Source organism: Prunus mume, linkage group LG4 (assembly GCF_029339155.1).
Source record: "Prunus mume cultivar Tortuosa linkage group LG4, ASM2933915v1, whole genome shotgun sequence".
Taxonomy (NCBI): domain Eukaryota; kingdom Viridiplantae; phylum Streptophyta; class Magnoliopsida; order Rosales; family Rosaceae; genus Prunus; species Prunus mume.
Window position 1 is genome coordinate 24,964,465 of NC_142701.1, and position 17,660 is coordinate 24,982,124.

At 36.0% G+C, this 17,660-nt stretch overlaps 1 protein-coding gene across 1 annotated transcript; it reads right to left on the reverse strand.

The window, feature by feature from the left end:
* Positions 1 to 1,848: 1,848 nt before the first annotated feature.
* LOC103328947 (NAD(P)-linked oxidoreductase superfamily protein) lies at positions 1,849 to 5,760 on the reverse strand. Its single transcript, XM_089051105.1, is given in 11 exon segments — positions 1,849 to 2,134; positions 2,504 to 2,566; positions 2,647 to 2,729; positions 3,669 to 3,803; positions 3,806 to 3,835; positions 4,020 to 4,091; positions 4,217 to 4,239; positions 4,317 to 4,481; positions 4,625 to 4,665; positions 4,760 to 4,851; positions 5,305 to 5,760. Coding segments are annotated over 11 exon segments (1,092 nt in total). The 5' UTR covers positions 5,507 to 5,760; the 3' UTR covers positions 1,849 to 1,948.
* Between the last annotated feature and the right edge of the window lie 11,900 nt (positions 5,761 to 17,660).

A 17,660-nucleotide genomic window follows, 5' to 3' on the forward strand; every position in this document is an offset into this window, starting at 1 on the left:
AGCATGGACCAGGTTTACTCCAATAGTTACACTTGGAAGGAATCTTCCCCAACTGCAAGCCAACACTTGCCTCATGCGTTGGTGGTAGCAGACTTATTGATCCAAGCTAGAATTTACTGCAGGATGGTGGCCTACAGAATTTGCTAGCAGGTCCTGTTTTATACTTCCTGTTAATCATGATAAGAACTAAAGTGGGTAAAGTCTTCCACTTGAAGGTGTTTTCTGTCCCAAGTTGATTGAGAGATTGTTCTCTGTCATGGTCTTCTTGAAGCACCGGCTGCTGCAGTTTTTATGGGTACTCCTCATCTTTAACTCCGAGTGAGCTGGTTTTCAAGATGTGAATTTTTTTTACTCGATGTCGGGCAATGTTTATGCCGGATTGATTATGTTTTCTAGATTTTCTGTATTGCAAGAACCTTCCTTTGGGGTTGTGTTCCTCCTGTATGTATTCTGTTTTTGCCCTCTCTATCAATGAATTTGACTGTTTCACCAAAAACAAAAAGAACAAAAACAAAAGAGAGAGAGAGAGAGAGAGAGAGAGAGAGAGAGAGAACTAAAGTGGGTCTATCTCCACCTTTAAAAACTTAGCTAAATGGAAAGCCCTAGTCTAAATGAGAAGCTGTTGAATTGTTTGAGCAATTCTTGGCATTAATTTGGAGGTTAGTTTGTTGGCTGGAGAGACTAGGATCCTGTGCAATGTATAAGGGGGTAGGCTTCATGGTTGCGCTTGAGGAGCTAAACTTGTGTTTATGAACTTTAAATTCATGTCATTTTGGTTTTATAGAGAATATAGCCTCTTAGCCAGCAATGGATAGGGCTGCTATCTAGTATGAACCTTAGGCTTTGATTTTTGTCGTTTTCAGTACAGGGTCGGCAAGGCCAACCTAATAACTACTGTCTTAATATCAAATTGGGTCCATGGTTGTATCTATAGCTGGAGAAGGCAATTACATAGTCAACAAGGTACCAAAATGCATTTATTCATCTTCCAATCCAATTAATATGTTTGGAATTATGGGCTTATTTTCCGTGCACAAATAAAGAAAGAAATTATAAATTGGAGGGAAAAAAAAAGGGACGAACTAACCTGCAAACGGATCAGATATACCTTAATCCAAATCCAAATTCGAATCCATTTATAATCGGATTATTGGATTGCACCTATCAATCCATATCCGTTATGCATCGGATTTGGATCAGATTGAATTATTATCGGATTTATTTTGAGATGTACAAGAAATTAAAATTTCATTAGTAGCCTCGTTCTTGTTATTTATCTACTTTTTACATCAAATTTTGATATTTTATCATAAAATTTAGTTTTAAGTATATTCTTAGTAAGTACATATAAAACCAAAATTACTCATTTACACAGATAAAATATTAATATAAAGCATAGAAAAACTAAATTATACTTCATACTAAGTCGGATCGGATCAACTATAATTCATATCCGGATCCATTTATAATCGGATTATCGGATTTAGAAGTCAAATCCATATCCTATTTTAGTTACGTTGGATTCGGATTGAATTCGGATCAAAATCCGATCCATTCACTTAATTCTTGATGCTCTTGTTTTAGTCTGGGAAAAACAATTTCAACTTTTGAGGTAGAGAGTTTCTTTATCCAAGTACTCTGTTAATATAGTCTTTTTAATAGATTGTAAAGTTGTAAGCTAGTAATACCTGAATAAGAAAACAGTTCAGTTTTTCCATCACATCATTTCCATCTGATCAAGCACTTAAAAATTTGTGCTAAGACCAAAATGATAGCGTCACCAAACAGATCTAAAGTGGCTAAAAATGTGGACAGGATTTAGTTACATTAATGGTCAACCTGCAATCATTCTTATTCTTATAGAAAACATGATATTTGTATTTGATATGAAGAAGTGTATACATTCTTGTATAGAGGAATTTACAACTCAGATGCTTGTATAAAAAATCTATAAGTTTTCAACAGGGAAACCAGTAACGGGTCTTATCTCTGTAGCCAAAGAGCGCAATTCAGATACTTCTTCAGTGTCCAGCTTCCATCCAAGTGCACCGGCAAATTCTGCAGCCTGTTCTGCATTTTTGGCTCCTGGGATCGGCACAACATTATCCTGGGCTATCAACCAGTTTAGGACAACCTGTGCAGAGGAACCCATCTCACATTAAATCCCAGCGAGTTAGAAATTAGAATGCCCCAATATGAATTTCTGCATTCAAGAAATCTTGTCCAAGATATCAATATGTGGGTTTATGATCTTATATGATGGAGAGCATGAAACTACAGAGAGTTGGTCTACATATACTAAAAACAGTGAAACAAAGAGCTCTGTCTTTCATGCAATTTGGTATCTATCAAGAGTTTGATAATTGTATCCACGTCTAACAACATGACTTAGCTGATAAAATATAGGTATTGCTGGTTACTGTTCAGCCATGCTTCCACGGAAATGACAAAATTGAGGACTTCTAATTGAAAAAGATACAATAGTTAAAGAGCATTAACAAACCTGTGTGTTTGTTTTACTGTACTTTTCTCCTATTTCCTTGATCCGGTTCAGTAGAGGCTGGAGCTGCATTTCAAAATGATATTTCAGCAATAAAATTGGAACTTACTGTGTAACTGGCTTTCGAAGTATTGACTATGCTTTACCCTTGTAAGAAATTCAGGAGTATAAATCTGTCTTCGAGGACCGGTGGGAGGATTTTCAGGTGTATACTTTCCTGTAAGAGCACCTGCATATGTATAAATAGTAGAAATTTCAATATTCTCAATCTCTTTCACACCTGGATCAGACAGAAAAACTTGGCTTCTGTGGAAACCAACCTATTAAGATCTGAGATTAAAGGTTCTAACCATTGTAACCAGGGTTGTGCAGAGATTACAAGTGATAATATAAGATCTCAACAGACATCTTTTATCAAGAATTCACATATTTTTTGTTTCAGACTAACTGCATGCCCTTTCTATTACTAAAAACTGTCCAATTTCTTACTTAATAAAAACTGTGCATTCTAAAAAAAATTCAAAATTCAAAAAAAAAAAACAAAAAAAGAAAACTGTGCAATCGGCTGATAACCCAGCTGTTTTTCTCTTGTTGTAAGGTATTGGTTTGGTGAAATATGAGTTTAAATGTAGAAAAGCAGATAGACAAACACCTCCTCTTTCTTAGATATTTCACTTTAAAGGTTTTACCAAGCAAGATTAACACTTGTCCAGAAATAGTTGAATTCAAGAATAAGCAAGACACATTAGGATGTTAAAAAATGCACGTGAAAGAGAGAATTTTACTTCTTCACTGTTTCTTTTAGGAGCCAGAACTAGTCTATCACACAATATAGAAGAAATAAGCTCATAATGTTGAAGTTAAGAACTGCTTGAAAAAGGAATGCTCAAAATTCATAATCAGGGGATCAGTGACAAAAGTGAGCAAGCCGGCTTTCTCCTAACTCAGCAATGATTTTGTTTCCATTGTTTATACCATTCTTAAGTTAAAACAAAAGATAACAATAGGATGAACTTAAGCCCCAATTTCTGAAGATTGCTCAGAGAGGTCTTGAATACTGTAAATTGAAAAAATATTATACCTTCTAAAAATGATTTTATTAATTCCTAAGCTAAGATATTGAATGAAAATGAAAATAGATTAAGAAAAAACAAGGTTCCAACTTCACCTTGAGCAATAGGCGAATAGGCAATCAAAGTGATCCCAAGTTCATCACAGGTAGACTTTACTCCTTTCTCCTCTGGTGCCCTGTATATGAGGCTGTAATTCACTTGGTTTGATGCTAGTGGGATACCTCTCTTTGAAGTTTCTTGTGTGCCTCACGCAATCGCCTTTCTGCAATAAAGATCTTTGTGCATCATGTTCAGATTAGTTGAGGAGGGGATCCATTTTTGTAAATTACTTTCTCGACGTGCCAATACATTCTATACTTACATAAAACACAGAAGAAAAAGAAAAGAAAGATAAAGGACATGTTTCGAACAGCTGACCATAATTAGATAAAAGGATAGATTTGTACCGCTATAGTTTGAAACACCAACAGCCTTCACAAGGCCTTGTTCAACAGCATCTCCAAGACCATCAAGATACCCTGAAATATGATTTTTCCAGAGATGCCTCTTTAGAAACAAAAGGTGATTATTATATATAGCCATCTATTTACATTAGCTAGACAGAGAATTATTCTATGAAAAAATGGTGTTATATATAAATAACCTTCATTTCCCCATATTCCAGGCCTGAAAATCAACACAAAACACTTGATTAGTTATTGTAGTTACATTAGCAGAATGACACTCTGACTTAAAGGACATACCAATGGAGTTGATACAGTTCTACTGAAGAAACTCCAAGGCGACCGAGGGAATCCTTAAGGGCAGCAATGACACTCTGACGACCCAGCCTCCATGGCAGAGCTGCAAATTTGGTTGCAATAGCAACCTCCAATCCTGGATCCTTTTCTTTCCTTTCCTTGACAAATCTGTATAAAATTCAGTGGAAGCTATATAACTAATGTTCTCAAAATACAGAAATTAACCATGATTAGCCTTGCTCTTTGTAGACTAGAAAGTAGAATGAGCCACTATAAAATATATATATATATATATATATCCCAGTACGTACCTTCCTAGAAGAGTTTCAGAATTTATAGCACCAAAAGAAGCCTGCAAAAATGAACAGTAAATTTTTGTTTACACTGATAGAACTTTATGGCATCTGTTTGAGAGGAACAAAGGACATATAAGGCGCTTTTCCTACCCTGGAGCCATAAACTTCAGCAGTATCAAAGAAGGTTATACCAGCATCAACACTGACATCAAAAGCAGACTTAGCAGCCTTCATCTTCCTATCTGCAAGTTACACAAAACATATTGCCATATTGAACACAATTGAATAATTTCCACTTTCCAATATACCTAAGCATTTCATAATCTTAACAACAAGGCTGCCAATACAACCAATTCAGAAAGATATTGAATTTTAAGATTTATTGCCCCACCTAAAAAACCCATCAAACAACCAACAAGAATTTCCATTGCATAAAGTTGAATCATACAAATATAGCTCACTTCCTCTCATGTACAATTTGAAGCTGATGATGGCTTTACATTGTAATTGCAGGTGTAAAAAGTTAAGCAAAATTAAAAACACTTCCCCAAGTGATAAAAGTGAACATGGAAAGACATAAAAGTCTCAAACACTCTGAAAAATTCATCTGAAACAAATATACCCACAATTATAACCAAAATAAAGCATCAATTTGAAAAGGGATTCTCAGTTTTTCAATTATTTCTGCAACTTACCATCCCATTCGAAGTTGTTCCAATAACTGGTGTCCCCCCATGACCAAGCTCCAATCCCAAGCCTTGTCACCTTCAAATCAGAACCCCCCAGTTTCACCTTATCATCCTCTGTGGTCACATTTTCAGAAGCAACAGCTCTAATCTTATGAACTCTCCTGTGACTAAAAACAGAAAAGCATGCACTGCTAACATGCATAGCCATGATTCCTTTCCCTGGAGCTGCTGAGTTCAAGAAAAAAGAAAACAATCTAAAACAAGAAATGGGTTGCTGATATTGAAGAAGTTTCAGCTCAAAACAGAACTAAATTGCCAGAATTCTGGCAGAAGCCCCCCAAGAATTTTGGAAATGCAGAGACAAAGACTTGTGAAATTAATGAACTTGTCAAAGAGAAGTGACTCAAATGAGGAAAGAGATAGTTGGTATTGGTTGAAGCAGCATGGAAGATTGAATTGAACAGTAGAGACCAAACCATTTGGTGGGCTAAAAAGAGTGAGGAGAAACATGGTCCTCAGAAGGTACACGTCAGCTGCTCTTTCCAGGTCCCAGAAACTGAGGACGAGGACGGCTGGATTTGTATGAACCATCAGCGTCGAGTGATGAAACAGAGATCACATTGTCTGATTTGACGATACTTTTGCCTGCCGAGCGACCTAAAAAAGACAAATTGGGTCTGGATTTTCTAAGGTAAGCTGCAGGATTTAGTAACAGGATTACTGTTCGATCCCCGAGATTAACGGTCAGATTCAGTTGCTCATTTAGGAAATGTCAATTGGGCCCTTCTATACCTTGTGTAATGTAACAGAAACCCAGTTCTCACTATAATTAACGGGGCAACATTAAAAGAAGATGGAGAAAAACTGGATCATGCGTACAATGTGAAGCCCATTTCTTGCCGCTCGTGTGCAGGAAGGCTAGAGGGTTATAAAGAGGGGGTGGGTCCTTCGTAGCCGTCTAATCTAGTGTAGAGTTATTATTGAACTATTGGATTGAATCTTCTCATTGTAACCCCTCAACATAGCCTCTCGTTATAAAAACTTCATTTTCTTTTCGGAATGGAAACATATCAGAAATTCTAACCCGGCCAAGAATCTTTATGAAATTTAGACCCCAATTAGTTGAGTAGGCAAGGCATTGTCATTTTGTTTCTGTCAGTGGTAATCTAATTGGTCATATTGGAATTAGACATATAGGTTGTGGTTAGAGTATACATGAAAAATATAATTGTGCCCATAGCTTGGTATTTAAAATGACCTTTCAATGAATGATCTTTCATGCTATATTTCTGAGTTGAACAAGCTACCATTTGAAAGACAAACTAATGGTGATTTAATTATTGACGAAGAGTAGCTAGACTCATTGCAATACGGATTAGTGTACCTACCACAACAGGCGCGATCGCACACATATATCTTTCGAAATAACATTGGTCGGTGATAAGGTTATAATTATTATACCAATCACTATCTCGTATCTATATACTGAGATTCTTTGATAAAATATCTTAGTCTTGCTGAGCTTTCTTGCCTCATCAGACTCAGAATATGCATGGTTATTCGGCCCTTCAAAATGAAGTGGCTTATTATATTGTTGGCCCTATACATTAGAAACTTAAAAAACAAGACAAGCAGAGAGAGTCGAGAAACTTAAAAAACAAGACAAGCAGATAAGTTCGGATTTTGTAATGAACTTAAGCTTAGATTAACATTGTCAACGTACTATTAAAAACAAGACAAGCTGAGAGAGTCGAAAAACTTGTTTTTCTCTTTTGTTCTAATAGTACTCGATTTGAAACCTTAAAAACAAAAAACAATCTTTAACTGAGACAACTAGTGCCAAAGCTCAACATTGTTCAACTAGTGCCAAAGCGCACTCCTAGGAGGCTGGGAAGTGCCTCAAATTCTCTCAATGCCAATAAACATATATATAGCTATGCGGCTGGCGCAACACTGCCTGCATCATCGTCATCGTCGTCATCATCATCATCCCAATCATTCTTCCGGTGAACATGAAACTGTGTCTTGGACAGCTCCTCCTCCTTAAAAACCAACTTGGAAGCAGCAAGTAACTGTTTGCTATTGACACTCACCATTGCAACTGACATATATAAAATAGAGTTTAGATAGAAAAGAAAAAAAAGGGACCTGCTGACCTAAGAAATTGACCAAAGAAATTTAATAAGCATGCAGTGTATACGGAAGCTAGTTGCAGACTGCACCAGTACATGTCTGCATATTTATAATAGGGAAAGGGATAATATCATCATATTAGCATATGCAAATTCTTATTCCATATCCTTTCCAACAGACATGTTGCTTTCTTCTGCGATCTCTGTAATTTGTTTGAGATCTTGATATTGGACACGTTGACATGAAAAGGGCAGCGAAATTTGGCGCCAACAGGAGGGAGCGATGACATGGCAGGGCTGCCCTCCATACGTTTTCCTAGTGGGATGTAGGTCTGTCGACGTATGCTAAGCTCATGGCAAGTGCCTGCGCTGCACATTCGGTATGTGGGATCAACAGTCCATGCACGCTCTCAGGCTCTACTGTCACCTCCAGCTCGTCTGCCACGCTGGATACCTTTTTCTAAAATATTCATTTTGGTTTGTATTTTGGAGATTGAACCCAACTTACTCAAATTTGTCTTTGGAAATCAATACCAATTTCTTTTTGGGTGAAACTTTGGGCTCGTTTGGTGTTAGCATGGGCTGAATATGATAATTCTCTATATTTCAAACATGTTAAGGAAGAAATGAAAAACCCATGATCATGTTGAAGGTAAAAAATGGATTACTCATGAAGAAAACTTATCTGTAAAAGACCGATTAGTAGTGGTTTAGAGCAAATGCTCCCCTTAAAAAAAAAGGTCTTGGGTTCGACTACTAGTATTCGTGTAGTGTGTGTGAGTTTAGTATGTTAATTATCGCTCATCTCAATAAAAAAGGTCATCACAAAAATTTAAAAAAGATAAAGAAAACTTATCCCATAATCCCCACAAAATGGTAGAATAGCAACATTTTATAAATTATCCCTCCTAATCGTCCCCAGAATAGAAAATCATTCACCGACCTTCATTTCCTCCTTTAACAACATATCCAATCCAATACAATCCTAGCTAGTCACCAAATTTTTTTGTGACATTCTTATTGACACTTCATTTTTATGCACACATATATATATATATATATTCTTATTATGAGATATGGTTAATCAACCCACAAATACTTTTGTTCAAATGGTATGAGATGGATGAGGTGGAATGATGTGTTTAGATATCTCAAGTTATTGTAAGTTTCATGTGAAAAAATAAAATAAAATAAACTTAGATTCTGTTAGAGCATTATGATAGGATGATAGCAAGTGTCATAAAGATTAGATATTGCCTTAGCTAGTTGTTATATGTAAAAGAAAAGGGCATATAATAACAAAAGCAATGTACTGTATTAAGATTAGATTATCTTATTCTTCTTTCTTCAGACTCTGAAATATAGCTAGGTTAATTTTCTCCTACAAGTTCTTGATGTATTTTTGGTGTTACTAATCGGTACGATGATGATCGAGGCAGTATACACTATGCCAAAAATTGAAAACAATGGTGGAAAACCATTGTGGTTCAAGGTGAAAAAGTGACCTCTACTTTACCAATATGCTTTAGAAACCTTAACCACGATGGTGATTCACCGCCATGGAATATATTAATCCGTGTTACTTTTTGTCCAAAAGCGACGTCGTTCAAGTTCCATTGGAAGAAAAATCGAACTTTGAAACAACATTCTACATCTTTATATCTTAAAAAGCATCATCGGAAATATTATCCCACGTCGTTTTTTTATAAATAAAATAGACATTTTGAATAACATCTAAGTCGAGTATTACTTGAGAAGCGATGTGGTATCGGTTGTACCATGTCTATGGCTTTAAGAAATTGGACATGGTATGTGTCTTACGACGTCGATTTCTTTGAAACAATAGACGTAGTATGAATCTTACAACGTCAATTTGATAATAAAAATGGACGTAGTTCTCTACTTACTACGTCTATGTTTAAAATAAATTTGGCATGCCATCCTTGTTTCTATGTCGCTGTTTTAAGCTAAATCGCAGTTTTATTTTGGATTTGCTTATTGGGAAGATGATTTATACCTTTGTGGAACAAGAAACCCACTCCCATGTTTACATACAACCTGGATAATGAGGTCCAAATGGACTATTCAGACTCAAAAACCTGCATTTTTCATAAAAGCTTAAGATACATCTTACTTTAACAATTCTGTCATAGTTCAAAACCCTACCACATCTATACAACATATACCGTTACTCCTGATGACTACATATAGGTAGGCTAACTATCCATAGCCAAAACTCACAAAATAGTGACTAGGTAACTACATAGCTAGTACATGAGATGACTCACAAATTCTGGCCATTCATTTCTCACTTCATCAAGTTGTTGTTGGGTGTATGTGCTATTTCCCTTCTCCCACTGCAAAAGATGAGAGATAATAGACCAATATATTATTTCATCAACTTGGAACTCACATCAACTACAATTAAAACTTCAATTCATGTTATAACTTTTAACCAAACTCTATAAATCTAGAGCATCCCTCTCTGCTTTCTGAGCTTGGATAGAAGATAAAAATGTACTCAAATTACTGTAAAGTGCAAAAGACAACAAAAACAAGGAGCAATATCCAACCCAAATACCTGAATGACAATAGTATTTCTTGGAAGCTCACTAATCCTATCGCATGAATCATCACATAACAGAAATTTAGAGACATAATTCTTCACATAACAGAAATTTTAGATCTTTTTATGTCTATTTAATGGTCTAAAATGACCTACAAACTTAATAACCATGAAAATTTGCAGTCCAAGATCATGCTCTTGCTTGAGGTAACTCACCTCAAGCAATATTGGCATAGTGAAGCAACAAATAATGAACTATTATTTATCGGCTCACAGAATAGTTGAAAAGAACAAGCATAACAAGCTGCACCTTAGCATATTATTAGTACAAGTGTGCGCGACCAAACACAAAGTATGCATACATTCAACGAATTTCAGAATACATAAAAAAAAGGACCAGGCTATGCAACTATGCAGCTATGCAGTCATAAAAGGAAGAAAATTTAATTACCCTTTTGATGCAGACAAAAGGAAAGCAAGGCAAGCACTTTCTTCAACTTGTTTTCAATATTCCCAGCTGGCCAATATGGCAAAGTGTAGAGAAACACTTTGTCTAAAGCAATAAACGTACTCAAGCTCCTCTAGCCATTGTTCTCGAAGCTGAAGTTATGATCACAGATTCACAACCCTCAAATTAAAATTTCAGCAATTCTCCAAAAAAAAAAAAAAAAAAATCAATACCTTATTTATCTCAAATTTCGAAATGAACTTAATGTAACGAAAGGTAGCGAATGACGATCGCTGCAAAACAAGTGAACCTGAATCTATCAAGCGCCAAACCTCACATATTTCAAACTATTTCAAGAAAAATAAACCCAAGAAATCAGAAAAACCCTAGCAGACAAGACAACCAAATATAATTAAGAAGGAAAAAACACAGTACTTACATTTTCTAAACTCTGCTTGAGCATAATACAAAACAGAAAGGGGGAAATTGAAATGATCAAGAAGATAATTAACTCCATAAAGAAATCCTTTAAAAGATATATTTCCATGTTCTTCAATTGCTATGATATATTAATGGATGGACTTACGGGGAGATAGACATAATTAATAGAGAGAGAGAGAGAGATTGATATTACGTACTCCGAATAAGTAGATATCACTAATTATTATTAAAATTTAATATTGCAGCAGCTGCCATACATGATCTCAGTAATCATATACAAGTAATATATATTTTTCTCTTTCCGGCCCTTTTCAAAATAAAAAGAAGCTGTCCCCGACTCATGATGAGGATGATATAAGGGAAGAGCACCCCAGACAACCAAAAGTCGTAAAACATAGACACCTGAATTTTTCTTCTTCTTCTTCTTCTTCTTCTTCTTCTTCTTCTTTTTTCTCAGATGGCTCTGGTGCGTATGACTATATAAGCACACCGGAGGTATCTTTTGCTTATTTAAATTACATGCATACACCTTCTAATATTATGGTATGCTACAAAATAGTTGCCCTATGAATATAAATTCATAACATGCAGCTGATTCTTTACTATATAATATATATATATATATATTTATATATTGCCAAATGTTCTGTTCAGCTCAAGTTGATGAAAGTATCAAAGCTTAAGCCACTCTTATTCATAAACACTATGAATCTATGATAACTATGCTGCTGGCGCCACATCTCCTCCATCATCGTCGTCATCATCATCGTCCCCATCATTTTCTGTATAAAGAGAGAGAGTTGGGACTTGGTCCTCATTCATAACCAACTTGGAAAAGTCAGGTTTCTTGCTGGTAAAAATCACCATTTGGGAATAGAAATGAGCGAAAGATCGATATATCTGTATATTTGAGAAATCAATTAGTGGTTTTTAATTCATGAAACTCAAGTCCTTACCCCATTTATAGACTCATAAAGATAAGACGCAGGAGCAGTGGCGGAGCCACTCCTATGCCAGGAGTGGCCCTAAGCCCCCCATTTTTTTGATTCCTTACAACTTACTAATAGACAACTTGTAATTTTAATTAATGGCCCCTTTAAAGATAATTAGACATGACTAATTTTGAAAAATTTAGTTCTAACATGTGTTTTGAACACTTATATGTAGGGGTGGTATTTTAGACCGAAAAACCGAAAAAACCAACCGACAATTTACCGCAATCGTGGGAAACCAAACCGTATTTGCAGTATGAAGAACCGAACCGCATTTGCGGTTGCGGTTATGATATTTGATTTTCAAAACTTGAGGTTACCGCAAACTGCGACTATATTTTTATTTTTATTTTTAAATTGCATTTTATAGATAGCATTGGTGCTCAAACAACACAACGGGATTCTTCAAATCCACTCACCACCACCAACATTTGAGTTTATAACATTGGTGCATCGCATTTTCCTTTTAGTTTGTAACTTTAATTAACTTTGAATTGAATTTTTCATTTGGGTTATAACTTTAATTCATTTTGCATTGCATTTTCATTTTGGCTTGTAACTTTAAAGGATTTGCAATTGGAATGCTTGAGAAGTTTAACTTTAATTGGAATGCTTGGAATTTTAACTTTAATTTTCTTTAGGTTGTGAATGCTTGAGAAGTTGAGGTTGTAAATTTATTTATTTAGGTTGTAAATTTATATTTTAGGGTTAAATTATGCTTGAACTCAAAAGGCTTAGCCTAAAATGTGGAAAATTGGATTTTTATGACACAAAAAGAACTTACGGTTTTAAACTGCTAATTCATGGTAACCGACCGCTTTTTGTGGTTAAGTGGTCGGTTTGCGGTTTTAAAAAATTACTATACCACAAATAGTCGGTCGAGTTTGCGGTTTGGGCAAAAATTCACAGTTACCGAACCGCAACCACCCCTACTTATATGTATTTGATATACTTGTGTTTTCTATCTAACTGCCGCCACCCCCAAAAAAATCTTACAATTCTAGCTCCGCCCCTAAGCAGGAGATATTAGCTTCACATACATAAGATATCATGTCTTTAACTAAAAATAAGATTGTGGATATGCGGATTGATATTGTAGATATCTACAAAAATGTATCGACAACTATATATATATATATATATATATATATATGCATCCGTGTACCATATTTAGATAGATATACATATGTGTGTGTATGTATATGCATAAGTTTAATGTATTTGTTAAACATCACTACTTTATATATAATACACCAAATTCAAGTTTTGGTATCATCATCGCATTAAAGATGTGAACCGAGCAATCTCTAGTTTTAAGGGTTAATACCAATATATACATATATACATGCATCAAAAAGAAAAAGGCAATTGCTAAGTTTTCTTCTAGTTTTTAAAAATGAGGATTTCAATATTTCACAACATAATATTTTGTGTGTTTGAATCATAATTCATATGTATGGAAAAATAAACAGCAACAGATGTATACATATATGTGAAGGTGTGTGTCCAAGCCATGTTCGATTCTAAAAGAGATTAGCTTGTAATTGATGCCCAATACATGTCTATGGTGCTGTACATGCACAGGAGAGATAGTAGCTGATATGTAGGTATATATACATGCGCCTGCAGACACGAGTATACGTCTTTCAGACATACATGCGTTTGCAGACACGAATATATCGCCGTATATACATCAATCTTTCAAACGTTTCCCTGCCCTCTATAGAACCTTCTAATAACCTCTGAGTGATTAAGATTATATATACATATCATCCAATGACAGTTCTCAACTTGAAATTCCAAAACTTTTTCTTTTCCTTTTGGAAAATAAACATTCAAAGAAGATGTGTGTGTATTATATACATGTTGCATGCCTCTTGAGGATTATGAGAAGGCATTCAGAGAGAATCTTGTATGTATAATGAGTGAAAAGGAGAGAAAGGGAGATGATATAAATATATTAAGCTAGCTCCACACATTTGTGCCAAAAGGCACGTGAGGGCCCACTACGTGAGCTAAACTCATGGAAGGTGGCTGCATTGCACATTCCAAGCATGGAATCAGCAGTCCATGCACGCTCTCTCGAGCTCTCTCCTCATGTCCACTCCACGAACACAGGTGGCTCTATATATATTATATATACATTTCTATATATATGCAGGGTGTATGTATATCTTGATATTTTTGGTCCTCTTTTATTCATAACCGTCCATGCAATCGATATCGCCTTGGAAATAATACACATACGACTTTTATAGATGCAACGTACTTCATTCTACAGCCACAGATGTTTTGTGAAACCTGCAGGCCAATCACTGTTAATTAAACATGTTCATGCATGATTTAGGAAGTCTAGCTCTAACTAATTATAAGTGCATATGCTCTGCACTCATGATTTAGCTAAGGTGGGATTCATATCGAGACGCTATATCGATTATTTATAATGCTATCGATAGCTCGATATTGATGTCGATATAGATTTGCCCCAGTTATAATTAATGCAAAGAGTTTAAAAATAAAATACAGTTGTTTTTAAGTTTGGTCTATAGATTAAGAGTACTTCAACCAGTTAGCCTTGCCATGGCAAGGGGAGTCCTAGGGTAGCTACTATTCACATGAATAGTGGCTGCCTACCCCTTAGAGCAACTCCACCCATTTGCCCTTAGAGCAACTCCACCATATTGCCCTTAGCCATGGCAGGGGAGCTAGAGCAGTCACTATTCACGTGAATAGTGGTTGCCCTTGCAAAATCAGAATTTTGTGTTTCCACCCATTGCCCTAGCTAAGGGCAATTACTATTCATTTTTTTGTTTTATTCACAATTTTATTTACCTTAATAATTAATGTGGATAATATTTTCGGATAAGATTTACGGGTTCCTACGTGTCAAGACTATTCATAATCAGATAAAATTTCGGGATAAGATTTTTTGGTTCAAATTTGGATGAATTTCAAAATTCAAATTTCAGATAAATTTTTGGTTCAAATTTCGAATGAATTTCAAAATTCAAATTTCGGATGAATTTCAAAAATCAAATTTCAGATACATTTAGGTTCAAATTTCGGATGAATTTCAAAATTCAAATTTCAGATAAAATTTGGTTCAAATTTCGGATGAATTTCAAATTTCGATAAGATTTTCATCCAATGAAATCAAGCCACGTGGCATCTTTATCTTGCAAATTTTTCTATAAAACCAAAGGCTCACCTCATACCTCTCACACCACATCTTTCAATATTTTCATTTCTTAGAGTTTAGCATTCATACTCCATTCATTCTCAATGGAAGAATATAGGAGATGCTTGGAGAGGCATGAGAGAGAAAGAAAGGAGAGAAAATGTAGAGCCGATGAAATGAATGAGTTGCAGAGGCAAGTTGATGAACAAGTTCTCATAGCAGTGGCAATGGAAGAGGAAGAGAACCAAGGTCGCCGCCGTGGTTCACAAGTCGGCCGTCGGGAATGTGAAACAGACATAGGCATTCTCGGGGTAAGAATCTTTTGGAAGATTATTTTATCCCAACTGCTTTGTACAATGATGTTGATTTTCGAAGGCGATTTAGAATGCAACCCCACTTGTTCAATAAAATCATGCATGATATTTGCAATTATGATGCATATTTTGTTCAAAAGTGTGATGCTACTGGGGTTTTGGGCCTTCTGCCGGAGCAAAAGCTTACAGCTGTTATACGCATGTTGGCGTATGGAGCATCTGCTGATCGGTGGATGAGGTTGCCCGAATGGAAGTCCACTCGTTGGAGGCTTTGGTAAGATTTTGTGATGCAGTTGAAAACTTGTACACTAGGGACTACTGCGTAGACCTAATCCCGGGACCTCCAACGGCTTCTACAAAAGCCGAGCTCGAGATTTCGGGGAATGATTGGTAGCATCGATTGCATGCATTGGCAATGGAAGAATTGCCCAAGCAAGGTGATTACGAAATAGGAAAGGCACAAAAAGTATCATCCGAAGCCGTTGCTGGCCGACACATGGGTTTGGCATGCTTTCTTTGGAGTTGCCGGGCCCAAAATGACCTCAACGTCCTGGTCAATCTCCGGTCTTCAACGATGTTTTGAGCGGCCAAGGCCCCAATATTACCTATGAAGTCAACAATACAGTCTACCAGACGGGGTATTATCTAGCTGACGGTATCTACCCAAGGTGGACCACATTTGTCAAATCCATTTCGAATCCCCGATCCCATAAGCAAAAATTATTTGCTACTTATCAAGAAGGATACAGGAAAGATGTCGAAAGGTGTTTTGGCATCCTTCAAGCTCGATGGTTGATTATTCGAGGTGCGGCTCGTTTGTTTGATCAGGAGATCCTCCGGAGCATTATGATGACTTGCATCATCCTCCATAATATGATTGTGGAGGATGAGTACGATTATGATGTTGGAGAGGTCTATGAACCGGATCCAATAAACACGGCCTTGACCCGGATTTATGAAAGGCCCATGGGGCCAAATGGAGAACCGTTTGAGCTGGAACCGTTGGTGAGAGACGATCGTATGATGACCCGGATGATAGATCGATATACAGAGATGCAATCTTCCTATATTCATGAAAGCCGTCAACTTGACTTGATAGAGCATTTATGGACGGTGAAAGGGAATGAAGATGAATGATGGAGCATAGATGCTTTGGTTATGTTTTAGGCCTTATGTTTTGGTTGTGTTGTTTAGTATTGCTCATGGTTTGGTTGTGTTGTTTTTTTATTTATTATTGTGCCTTGTTTCTAGTTTTTGTTTTGATTTGAATTATGTTGTGTTTGATGTATGGAATATGTTGAATAAAATTGTCTTTTATTAAAAGCTTTGTTTATTAAATAAAGAAATCCAATACAAGTCATTAAAATTACTACTACTAAAATAAAAAACATGAAGTACACCAACTTTAATAGAAAACAAGAAAATTAAAAATACATAAAATGTATGCCAACTAATTTAATGGTTTTGATCATTTAACCAATCCGTGTTGCTAGGCCCATCATCCTGGAAAAGTCTTCTTCTCATAACATCCCTTCGTTCTAGCTTCCAATATTGTTTTGTATCAGGGGACATATGGCTTGTATCCATCGCCATAGTTTCCCGATCCGTCTTCTCCATATCTTTTTTGCAAATACTCCTTTTCTAGTGCACACTCGGCTTGAATTGCCACCTCCATTTCTTGGCGTTTTTGCTCCAATTCAAGTCTTATGCCGTTTTGCCTTGCAATTTCCTCCAAAAACTTTGAATTATGATTGCTTGAATTACCCGTTTTCTTTGCCTTCGCACCCTTTCGGCCAATGGGCCTCGGTTCCTTTTGGATGGGTGAGTCTTCACTCATAGGGGAATCGAGAGGTGAATCCGATGTCGTTGCATCACGGAGAGGCGTCTCGTTTAACACAACGTCGGGACCCGTTGGAATAATATTGAAGCGTTTACAGTGTTTCACCACCTCCCAACATTCATGATGGGTGAATTTTTTTTTGCCACCCGGTTGCACCGAACCACATCTGTGCTTGAATGAGCTATTTAACAAAAAAATGGAAATGCAATAACTATTTAAGATATATTGGATATGCAAGTAACAAAATAAAAATAATGGAAATGCAATTAACCTTACAAATAAATTGGAAGTGCAAGAAATATGAAGAAACAATTGGAAATGCAATAAATATTAACAACATATTGAAAATGCAAGAAATATTAACAAAATATTTCAAATGCAATAAATATTAACAACATATTGAAAATGCAAGAAATATTAACAAAATATTTGAAATGCAAGAAATATTAAC